This window comes from Elgaria multicarinata, chromosome 6, assembly GCF_023053635.1.
Source record: "Elgaria multicarinata webbii isolate HBS135686 ecotype San Diego chromosome 6, rElgMul1.1.pri, whole genome shotgun sequence".
Classification (NCBI taxonomy): domain Eukaryota; kingdom Metazoa; phylum Chordata; class Lepidosauria; order Squamata; family Anguidae; genus Elgaria; species Elgaria multicarinata.
The window spans coordinates 64,880,925-64,893,344 of record NC_086176.1 but is presented as its reverse complement, the minus strand read 5'-3'; the positions used below and the strand labels follow the sequence as shown (position 1 = coordinate 64,893,344).

General features: G+C 40.8%; 1 protein-coding gene across 1 annotated transcript; it reads right to left on the bottom strand.

Moving 5' to 3' along the window:
* Positions 1-3,619: 3,619 nt before the first annotated feature.
* Positions 3,620-12,129, bottom strand: TMED7 (transmembrane p24 trafficking protein 7). Its single transcript, XM_063129499.1, has 4 exons — positions 12,012-12,129; positions 11,687-11,909; positions 6,200-6,445; positions 3,620-4,842 (listed from the first exon to the last, which is right to left on the bottom strand). Exons 2-4 carry the CDS (start codon positions 11,867-11,869, stop codon positions 4,606-4,608), a joined length of 666 nt encoding a protein of 221 aa, XP_062985569.1. The 5' UTR covers positions 11,870-11,909; positions 12,012-12,129; the 3' UTR covers positions 3,620-4,605.
* Positions 12,130-12,420: the final 291 nt, after the last annotated feature.

Below are 12,420 nucleotides of genomic sequence, written 5' to 3'. Positions count from 1 at the left end.
AACAACAACATTATTATTATTATTATCATCATCATCATCCTGGGGGGCTACAGGTTCTCCATCTCTGGTGATGAGAAAGTGAAGTTTTTCCATCTTTTAGAATACTAGAACAAGTCATTCAAAGAAATGTCTTGGCTGGAGATTCAGGTCGGACAAAAGAAAATAATTTTCCACACAACACCTAATTTTCCGAATTCATGGCCACAAGACATGGCGATGACAACTAGACAAGTTCATGCAGGTTAAGGTTGCAATCATACACTTACCTGGGAGTCCCACTGAATGTAATGAGGCTTATTTCTGAATAGACATGAACAGGATTGTACTGTAAATCTATCAACGGCAACCAGTTCTTGAAGGCTATATGAAACCTCCAGGATCACAGGTAGTAAACCTCTGAATACCAGTTTCTGGAAAACAACAGCAAGAGAGAGCTAGTGCTCTCATGTCCCGCTTGTGGGATTCCCAGTCATTTAGTCGGCCCTTGAACAAACAGAATGCTGACTAGATGGGCATTTGATACTGCAGGGCTCTTATGTTCTTCAACTGTTTCAAATTAGTTGAAAAGCAATTAGTTATGTGGAAAGGTCAGAGGTGCTGCTGTTTGACAAGCTATAGCCTAATGCTTCTAGGCTCAGGAAACAAATTTCATGGTTCTTTAAATCCCAGCTTGAATATAACAATCTAAACATTTAGGCATGCAATACGTCAACTGGGGGTAATCAACTGGAACCTAAAATGCTACCTCGTTGAAGCCTTTTTAGATACCTTATATTTCATGATTCCTACTGATTTTGGCTCTTGTAAGGAATATTTGAGGATTTTATACTTCTGTAGGAAGTACTTTTCATTGCAGTCATTTTGATTCTTTTATTGTTCTGTTTAGAAATCAATGATGGTAAGATTTTATTGACTAAGCATGATGGACTTTATTATGGAGAAAAATTAAAGGCATTGTTTTAAATCAAGGGGAAACATAACACTCTTCAAGTTCTTGAAAGGTTGTGACACAAAAAAGGGCCAGGATCTCTTCTTGATCATCCAAGAGTGCAGAATGGGCCCAAGTTACAAGAATCCAGATTCTGGCTGGACATCAGGAAAAACTTCCTGACTGTTAGAGCAGTACGACAATGGAACCAATTACCTAGAGAGGTCATGGGCTCTCCGACACTAAAGGCATTCAAGATGCAGCTGGACAGCCATCTGTCAGATATGCCTTAATTAGGATTCCTGCATTGAGCAAGGGGGTTGGAATCAATGCCTTACAGGCCCCTTCCAATTCTATTATTTTATGATTTCATATATAGAATTTTAAGACGTATTGGAATAAAGTATTGTTTCGCTAACATTTAGATTTAAGAATTCAACAACACTTCCAGCTTTTAAATCAGCAGTTAACTTATGCTACAATCCGATGCAAAACTCCTAGAAGTAAATTTCATTGAATAAAGTTTAATTTCTTCCTCATCAGTATGGATAGATCAGACTATACATTTTCTGTCTTTAAGGGCACAATCGTGTACATGTTTAGACAGTTTAGAATGCTAGGAGCTGTAGGACTTTTTCTGTCTAAACATGCATAGATTTGCACCCTACATAATTCTAAAAGTTGAGATAGGACAACCTTAAAGTATAATAATACTCTTAAATCCCTACCTTTGCCATCCTGTCTCAATTTTTGAAAACATTTGTAGGCTGCACTAAGTCCCCAAATAAGGAGCCACTCAAATAGAACCTTATATTAAATTTTATTATCCCATATCATTTTCACAGGGCCAGCTTTGTTTTATTGACACTAACAACAAAAGTTTATGAGTTATATCAGAAACTGGACACTTTACATCATGATACACATATGTAGACTTCAAGCAAATCATTCAAGAACTTGGCATCATGGTATGGTTGGGCTGTACTTCAAATTTAGATGTGTAGAACAAAGTTTGAATTGTTGCATGTGAACTGTTTCTACAGAAATGCTTAAACTTACTGTTGCGGTTGGTTGTATGTCTATTAACAGCTACTACTAATCAAATAATGGCTACTTTGAAGTTTGTGTCATGTGTATAAAGGGCATTTTAAATAGCCCTCACACTGCCTACGGTTCAGCAAGACCCAAGATGACTTAGATGGAACACAGCTAGTTTAAGACAATGCCACAAACCCTACACTGGAGAAATCAAGCCATCCAGCCCCTTAATTAATAAGGAATGAGGAAGAAAAAATACAAACAAAATATATACACACTGACATCTATTATAGCTGGATTCAGATAGTGACGTGGTACTTCCTTAGACTTTGGCAAATAACACCTATAACCATATTAGGAGGCAGCCATGTGTGGACTCTGACCACATTGTGACTCTGAATGCAGAACCTCGCTACTGCTTGGAAATCCAGAGATGCCAAAGTGTAGCAGAGCTTGGCTACATGGTCAGAAAATACAGAAAACTCCCTCATGTTATTATAGGCCCAATGTTTTCAGATTATCTGGTTATCTGCACTCACTCTTCCTATATATGTAATGATAGTTGCAAATCCCTGAAGTTTAGACTGATTGATCAGACTTTAAAAATGCTTAGCTGACCTACTTGCAATATACACTTTTATTTCGAATAGATATGCTTTTGTGATATTTCCCACATTTATGGCCGAAGCCCTAAGCACTGCTTCTGTCAATCTTCATTTGTCTTACTAACAGGAAAGGATGTTGTAGAAGTTGGTGGATTCCAGTGTTAGTTGGTTTTACTTTTTGAAAACTGTCTTAACTACACCTGCCCTCATGAATGGCATGTAGTGGAGTTTTTCAAGAAATGGACAAGTACAGTCAAGTATTTTATTTTATGCAAGCTTAAGTCGGAGACAAAAAGCACTGTAGGCCCAAGTTATTTCTGCAGGATTTTAACCAATACATCACTGTGATCTTTCATGTCTTAAGTTATATTAGTGCTGTATCTTCTAAAAAGCCACACCCACACACTGTGTGGTAGTGCAGCAGACATTATTAACAGCTCCAATAACTAAAGTATAAAAAAATGGAAGTTGAGCCACTCAGTGTTAGAGTGCATCTACACCTCCCTTTCAAACCACATCAGCATTTAAACTCAACACAGTTACACAGCACTAATATATAGGAAACTCTGTAATTGGTATCTTTTTTTGACAATGTCTACAATGGCACAGTAGTCAACTTTGCATAAGAGGATCATTCAACGGATCCAATTTTTGTGATTGTAAGCCTTTCAGCGTAGTGGTATTCATATGCCTAGAAACACTGCAACTTGAGTCTTTTTGACAAGACTTGTTCTCAAACTAAAAACACACATACTTGGAAGCAGGTTCTGCAAGAAATCAATGAGACATGCTTTCAAATAGATGTGTTTTAGAATTGCAGTGGTAAAGTTCACTTTGATTGCTTGGAACTACATTAGAATGCGAAATCTCACCCACCTACAAGAATATACAAGACATTATCTATTAGGCATGAGCAAAAAGAATACTAGTCATATGGCAAGAAACCCACATACCCCAAAGTGTGTGATCCACCATACAAAGTGGCACTCTAGCCCAAAAGTGGTAGCAGCCAGGACAAAGCAACACATTATTCTATTACACTGAGGAGTTTTTCCAACAATTAATTTAGACTCTTTAATAGGCAAATGTAATACATTCAGAGATGTTATTCAACCATGCCCAGCATTTGTACATATGTTGCTTAATGAGCCAGTTATTTAGATTACAATCCTCAAACCACTTATGCTAATGCCATCCTATCAGATACCCAAGTAGTAAAGAGATTGCAATATTGGCTTTGAGTCACAAGTTATTTAACCCAGTGCACTTTAGCTTAGTTCTATTGACTTCAAGTGGGACTGACCAACCTTAGAATCTAAACTTTAGAAGGTATGTGTCATAGCCTGCTGATTTTTTGGTTCTTCAAAGCAGCAGCAGCAGCAGCACCACAAGCTCAAAGACTCAGCTTCAAGAATTACAAGACATTCTCCCCATTTGTTTGATTTTAAAAAGAAAAAATGCAATAAACCACACAGACCTTTTTCAATGTACAGAGAATTGGTTTCTTCAAAGTTCAGTCTAAAATCTGGTACTGTAAAATAAGCCCACCCCAAGAAAGGGTTCTGCACAAAAATGTAAGTAGAATTTTCATAGCAAATCAAAGCAGTGCAGTACAAGGTTTTGAAACTATAGTTAATCACATCTGCTTCTGTTTTATTCCCATGCCTTCCAAATTTGAGAATTCAGATTGTTCCCATTTTTTATATGGACAATCTTCTAAGTAACAATCTAAAGGATTTTCTTTAAAGCACTATGTTCCTACGAAATAGTCTTATTAGTTAAAAAAAATAGCAACCTTAAGTTAGATCTCTCAGCAGATATGAACAGAAGGAGGAAAAAAAACATGTAACACAAATAAAAAGCTGCCTTTCCCCACAGCTTTTTGGGAAAATGTGTTTTGCAACTTTAAGTGGAGGGGGAAGGGTAAAGGTATTTAAAATGTTCCCCATGTTTAATTGTTCTGTAACTAGATATTATTTAAAGAACAGAATTTTTTTTAAACAAACTGGATTTGAAGCATTTTCTCAATGTGAGTTATGATCCAACACGAGTCGTGGTGGTTCTTTTGTCTGAGAAGAAGCTTTTGAGAAGAAATACCTGCCCAATGCTAACTACAAGAAGAATGATGGCTTCTCCTATTGACCAATATGCCACCCGTGTGTTCAAGTCTTCTGCTCTGCTGCGGCCTTGCGCTTCCCTCAACCGAAAATGAGTCTGGTAATCAATGACAGATTTTAGAGCTTCATGAATTGAAACACATGCTGACTCCATCTAGATACAAAAAGGGAGGAAGAACTTATTAGTAGTTATCTATTGAACAATGTATGTAGGATTGTTGCTTTGTTTAGCATCTTCTACACATTAAGCTTTATTTACTCAAGTCTAAGCAACAACTTTTATTATGATGATATCGTATATGAATAAGTCCTTAAATACTCAGTTGTAGGATATAGGTAGGTTCACTACTTTGTGAACTGGAAACATTCTTCAACAGCACTAGGGGATGGTGCAGCAATGTTTTTCCTATCTTGATGATGCATCTGTCTTAGCTGCTCACACTCCTCTCATTAGGACAAAAGCAGCAAGTAGTGGAGCAGGTGAATAACTTGAGCTGTCACTAATACTACATTTTAATTAGTGATCTGAGACTTAAAGCCTAAACTCCATATTTATACACAACTGTGCAATTTCAGTTAAGGTATCTTTGAAGCTTGTGCAGTTTGATAATTATCATATTATTTACTTAAAGCACAATCCTATGCATGTTTAGAAAGAAAAAAGTATTATAATATCCAACATTCCCCAGCCAGCTGTGCTGATTAGAGAATACTGGGAGTTGTAGGACTTTTTTTCTGTCTAAACATACAAAGAATTGCACTCTTAAGTAGCTTTTTGACTGGAGCCATCCATTTATGCAATGAGACTTTGCTCTCCTCCCATCCCAAAGAACACCCCACTCTCCCAAACTCTGCTCCAGAGGTCCCCAAATCCTCCAGAGCAGAGTTTGAGAGTGCAGAGGGAGCTGAGGGTGAGTGGGGAGACAGAATCACCCCTCTCCTTTCCACTGACATAAATCATTCTGTCTCTGGGAAGGGTTAATTGGATACTACCCGTCAAATGCAATGGCTACATTAAAAAACATACACTTTTAAAAAGCCACACACACAAGCCAGCCAAGCTGGACCAAGAGTCTAGTGTTGCCTTTGTCTGCTTCCTCCTCTCCTTGGTTCCTCCCCAAATGTCAATTGGGAACAATACAACTGCAGCAGCCTTCTAATTATTTCACCTGACTCCTTCATCAATTCACATTGTTATTTTCAGCTTTCTCATCTAACTAGACATATCTCTGCATTTTTGCAAACAAAATACAACATGTGATACTGGCAACAGAGTCAAAAACAAGATTTGTTTGTGAATTACCCAATCAACACCAAGTTCCAGTTTACATTACTAGAATGTTCTTAACCATCATCATTTTTTGATCAACTAATATGCTTCATTCAGTTAACAAACCCTAAATATAGGTAACTGGATAGAAATAGTATTTGTGAAGACCTATAATTTGGTTTCAGTATATCTGGGGTCAAATAGGATGCTATCATTTATTCAAATTAACAGGAAAAAGTACCTGAGTAAGTGCAGTGACTCTGTTTTCACTGGGAAATAGAGGTGGATCATCTCCAACCTGGAAGTCAAAGTACACCGTTTTGTGCGTGAAGGTAGAAAACTCATTGCTGAAGCAAAATTTATATGTTCCATTCTTGGAGGCAGTAAAGGTAAAACTATCATATTGTTTCTTCATTTCTTTGTACAACACATTGCCATCTGGATCTTCTAAGCGGCAGTCAACATCGTAGTGTCCTCCAGTGATCACCTGCGGAACAAAGAAAAATAGTATTTGAAACAGTAGTCAATAGTACCAGTATTTCTGGCAAATAAGGCTAACATCTTTATTGAATAAACAGATTAGCCACAGTAAACACAGCATACTGTTGCTAAAGGCAGTTCCATCATGGGAAATCAGGTTTATTTACTTATAATTAACAGATTATAGGGCAACATTATTACATTTGTTCAGTTATTACATTTCAGACTTTAAATTTTCATGGTGGAAGTGTATAGCCCACCTATAATTGAAGAAAAGCAGGAGGAAACTACCAGATAAAATCAAAGTGCAGGGCCTAAGTATACTCCATCTGATTTGCACAACAGCTGCAAACCAGATTAAGGCCACAGCCTCTATCCTCTTTCTACTTATAAGCAAGCACAAATTCTGTGTTTAGCCCAGGGCCCTTATAATCTTACATCTAAAAAGCAGGTGTACATCCACTAAATATTCACAAAGATTTCCCATTTTATTATGGCTAAACTGAAGTACAAAATAAAAGGTCTAAAGAAGATTAAAGCTTCATATATTTAGTCACTCCTGAAAAGGTGGATTTGATGTGTTTTCCCTTCCTAAGTTCATGAGCTGTGATATGACAGATTCAGAGATCCCCAATATCCTGCGTATTGCAAGTATATCCTGCATTATACTAACAATACCATATATACAGGGGCAAACCAAGGGGCTAGATGCAGATTTTGCATTCAATGAATGGAAGAGCTCCATCCATTCATGGAAGGAGTTTGATCCAGCAGAGGGAACCAAAACATGGAATTATTTATTTATTTATTACATTTTTATACCGCCCAATAGCCAAAGCTCTCTGGGCGGTTCACAAAAATTAAAACCACAATAAAACAACCAACAGGTTAAAAACACAAATACAAAATACAATATAAAAACCAGGATAAAACCACACAGCAAAATTGATATAGGATTAAAATACAGAGTTAGAACTGTAAAATTTAAATTTAAGTTAAAATTAAGTGTTAAAATACTGAGAAAATAAAAAGGTCTTCAGCTGGCGACGAAAAGAGTACAGTGCAGGCACCAGGCGGACCTCTCTGGGGAGCTCATTCCACAGCCGGGGTGCCACAGCGGAGAAAGCTCTCCTCCTAGTAGAAAGGGGGGGGGGAGACAAGTTTTCAAGTTCCCTCCTCCCACTGCAACTGCTTTCACTCTTCAAAAATCTGTCCCAAAGGTCTCCAAACATTCTGAAGCAGATTTTCAGAGGGCAGAAGTGGCTGCAGGGGGAGAAGGGAAATCAGAAAAAGTTCCCTTCCCCTTTATAACTGGCAGGAGCACCCCCAAGTGGAACTCCACTCAGGGAATACTCCTGTTGGTTGAGATCAAACCCATTATATTTTTCAGCACTGCACTAGTGTGTTATACCTTAAGAATAATGTCTTGTGCAATAAGGCTCCACATCACATTGTAAAACTATCCAATTAGAAAAGAGTTGCACCACTTCTGTCACACAAAAACTAGGGCTGTGCTCTGCTCTGCTAGGCGAATCCGGAGTGGATCGGGGGAGCTGCAGATCGAGGCGAAGTGGTTCTCCTTGATCCGGAGCTCCGGACACAGGTAAGTGGGGGAGAGGGGCTTACCTGCCTCCATTGCTGGCTTCAACTGACGCCGGGTCTTCCAGTTTGAGCCAGCGGCATTAGTTGAAGCCGGCGACAGAGGCAGGTAAGTGGAGGGGGGGGCTTACCTGCCGCCACCGCACTCCATGAGGCAGCAGAACCAGGTAAGGGGGGAAGGAGGCTTATTCGGCCCCCATTTTGCCCCCCTTCTCCACTTACCTGCATCCACCATCCACCGCAGAGGCAAGTAGGAAAGGGGGGGGGGAAATGTTGATCCGCCCCTCCAGATCTCGCTCCGCGGAGCAGGGGAGGGGCGGAGCGAGCCACGAAGCAGTTCAGTGGGTCTGTGCACAGCCCTAACAAAAACACCTCAACAAGAAGAAAACTTCTAAAACGTGCCATAGGAAGTGAATTTATTTTCTGAAGTTTACCTAACAGATTTGTAAAGATAGAAAACAGGGAAAGTAAGATAGCCCAAATCTTATGAAATGAGGAGTAAAATACTTGATAAACACTAGGAAGCTCAAAATGTGTTGAGTAAACTCTTGAAAACATCAGTTTTCTAAGACAAATTTAGATATTTTCCTCCTGTTTTTGCATAAAACTTTTAAAAACAACTGTTGCTACAAATGTACAATTTTGATGAAGAACTTATTTCTAAGATAAGAGCTTTTTCTAGAGGATATTATCCACACATACCTCATATTGAAATCAAGGGGGTCTGGGCCAACATGTAATGCCTATGCTACACTATGCAAGTGTTGGTCACTTGCAGAATCATGGAATCTTGAGGGGTAAGTTGAGTCTGGAGGAAAGGGGAAGGGAATGGCTATTTGTGAAATTGAGTGCAAAGCAGAAAAGTCTAAGATGATAGGGAGCACGGAATTAATTGAGAATCCAGACATTCACAATACTTCTATAGTATACCACAAACATAGCTAGTGGACATCAGATATGACCTTGCCCAAGTGGGTATGAGTTTCTGACATCACCTAAGGGAACAATACAGTTGCAAAAGTGCTACAGGACCCACTTGTGACAATGTTGTAGTATGGAGTGCTTCAGTTTAGCATACTCCATTCTTTTCTGGTTTTCCATTCTCTTCACCCCACCCCATCCCAAGTCAGTCAGTATTCTCTTTTGTGTTCTCAACCATAGCATTTTGGGAGGGGGGTACCTTTGAAGGCCTTTTAGCTCCCCCAAGCCTGCTGATACCTTTCCCTTATGCATTGATGGCACCATTTGTGGTACATAAGAGATGCACACTTTGAAATTTGAGACTGAACACCTCATTTTTTTGCATCCATCCACCACAGTTTTAAGTTCCACAAGACTTCTTGCTCTTTTGATAATCACTTCAGATACTAGCTGTTTTTACTGCTGTAATTTGCTCTCTTAAACCGTGATAACTTGAAACATGCTATATGGGGATTACATTCTAATATTGTTTAAACCAAGTGGGGGTAGGGATGTGATTCAGAGAAGTATGAGTCGTACCTCACAGAACAGAAAAACAGAAGTAGGGAGCATGACACTCTATTATTGCTAAATGGGACGGTGCTATGCGGCTTCTCACTACTGGCAGTATCTAACATGATTGCATAAACAGTCGTGCTTCCTTTGTTGTTGCTTTAACAATGAGATGATTCACCATTCAGGTTGGGTGATAAAGAAATACATTTTTTGACATTTTGGGGCACAAACCTTTCTGAGAAAAAAAGACAAGACAAACTCCCACGGGTTTCATTTTTTCTGTGTTGGAAACATTGGTTTGGAACCCTAGTGGTAGACGTGGGAGTCAAGGGTTAAGTACCCCTCCCCTATCTATTAATCTCTGCTGCACCTGAGTTCTATTTATCATTTTTTTTAAAAAAAAAACTTATTTAATCACACTTGTTGGTTAAATATCCATGCCACATAATCCCTCCTAAATTTCATGCATATTATGTAAGCTCCCCCTCCACCCACACAGCATTCATGCACATGGCACAGACTTGCGTAGAAGGGAAGCCTACATGTGCACAGCCTCCTGTATAGACATTCGTGCCATATGGATGGATTGCCATGAGGTGGGGTACGTAATGTGCATGATGTTGGGGAGAAGCATTATAGTTCAGCCCTGTTTCCTGATCATATTAGGGAAGAAAATTTGATCAAGGGTCTGGAAACAGAGCCCTATGAGGAGAGAATGAAAGAACTGGGCATGTTTAGCCTGGAGAAGAGAAGATGGAGGGGAGACATGAGAGCACTCTTCAAGGACTTGAAAGGTTGTCACACAGAGGAGGGCCAGGATCTCTTCTCAATCATCCCAGAGTGCAGGACACAGACTAATGGGCTCAAGTTACAGGAAGCCAGATTCCAGCTGGACATCAGGAAAAACTTCCTGACTGTTAGAGTAGTACAACAATGGAATCAGTTACCTAGGGGGGTTGTGGGCTCTCCCACACTAGAGGCCTTCAAGAGGCAGCTGGACAACCATCTGTCAGGGATGCTTTAGGGTGGATTCCTGCATTGAGCAGGGGGTTGGGCTCGATGGCCTTGTAGGCTCCTTCCAACTCTGCTATTCTATGATTCTATGACTGTCCAAATAAGGCTACTGCTCCATTGCAATGCAACTTTGCAGAGAAATGATGGCTGGGTTAATTCAGCATTCTAGCTTCAGAACTTGTATTCTAATGCAAGAGAACCTGCACCCCCTCCTCTTTAAAAAAAACAAAAAAACCCTGAAGATTCTGGCTTGGCAGCAAATAGAAACAAATTGCTGATGGTTGGATTCCTGCCCCCACACAACAATTTTCCAGAAGGGGTCGATGATAAAACAATGAAACACACTGGTAGATTTACCCCTCTTTAAAGAATTACACATAACAATTTATTCATTTTAACAGGGTTGCATGGACTGGTAGTATACATTTTTCAGGCCTGTAAAGCCAAAGTATTTGGTATATCATTTCCCTTTTATTAAAATAAAATAAGGAAACAAGTATTTCATATAATGTTATTTTCTGTGCATAGCACACAATGGGCCAGATCTAATAATTTCAAAACCAAAACAAGTGTTACTATTTACATATGAACAACAGACAAAAGAAATAGTAGTAAATCATCAACTTTTCCTTAGGAACTTATTCAGCCAGGAAAAGATTCTCCAACTGTATACTGCTGCATGTGGTCAAAACCCTTGTAGTCACTAGTGAGCTTTTTTTTCCAGAGTGGTATAGCTTCAGTTACAAATATCCAACAAATAACAGAAGCCGACTTTAGTAGAACAGAAGACAGAGCAGGTGATGATGGTAAGAGGACAGGTTGGGAGATAATGATGAGGAGTTAATGGTCGAGAGCAGTATTTCAACATACAACACGCATTCAGACACTCCTGCAGATTTAATTATCCCTCCAGCAGCCTGATGTCTTTACAACGTTAACGCAAAAAGTTAACAGCAGCAAAAAGGAAAGTTTCACCAGCCTCACGCTGCCTTTTCATCGCCAGCTTTCGGGAAGCAGGGATTTCTAATCCACGTTCGCGTCTATCTGCCTGAAGTCATGCAACAGTATTTCCCCCAGATTAATTAAGACATGAACGCACGCGCGCAGCCAAGGGCGTGATCTTGCTTAGGTGGCGTTGGAGAAGGAATGATGCCCTTACCTGAAATTCCAGGGTGCACTTGGTGCCTTGCGCGATCTCCTCATAGAAGCACTGCTTGGCGTTGTCTGGCAACTCGAAGGTGATCTCCGAGGCGCGGACAGGCCAGCCCAAGTTCAGCAGCAGCACCAACGCCGCCGACAACCCCGCGGAGGCACCAGGGCCCGGCCAGCCCCTCAGCAACATCTCCCTGACGGGGACTCGGCAACAAGCGCGAAGGGGTGAACTGAGAAAGAAAAGCGGCGAAATGAGACGCGGACAGGGAAGGGGGGGGCAAGCACAGGCGACCCAAAGCCTGGCCGAGAGGGCTGTTACCTGAACACCTCACCTGCGAGGGAGCCAGGCGCAAACCGGTCTCCACCTGCGGCGTGGCTAAAGGGGGAGGAGGTGCGCAAAAAGAAGCCGACGACCCGGAAGCGGCCGGATTCCACCTTGCACAGGCAGAAAGAACTTCCGGGTGTGTTGTCATTTGTAGACGTGGTGTTCTCTGGGCGGACGAGGCGTGGCTAGAGGAGAGAGGAGGCGGAGACTAGACAAAGAGATGGGCGCGGCTCGAGGTCTTGCTTGGAGCGCTGTGGTGATGCCTCGCCGCTTGCGGGGAGCTCTTATTGGTGCCTCCGAAGGGAGGCGCTGATAGGATGTTGCTGGGCAACGGCCGTTATGGCCCTTTGTGGCGCTCTCTGTCCCGTCCCCCTCGAGCCGCCTTGGGGCGAGGGGAAGAGGCCCGCGCTTGCAAA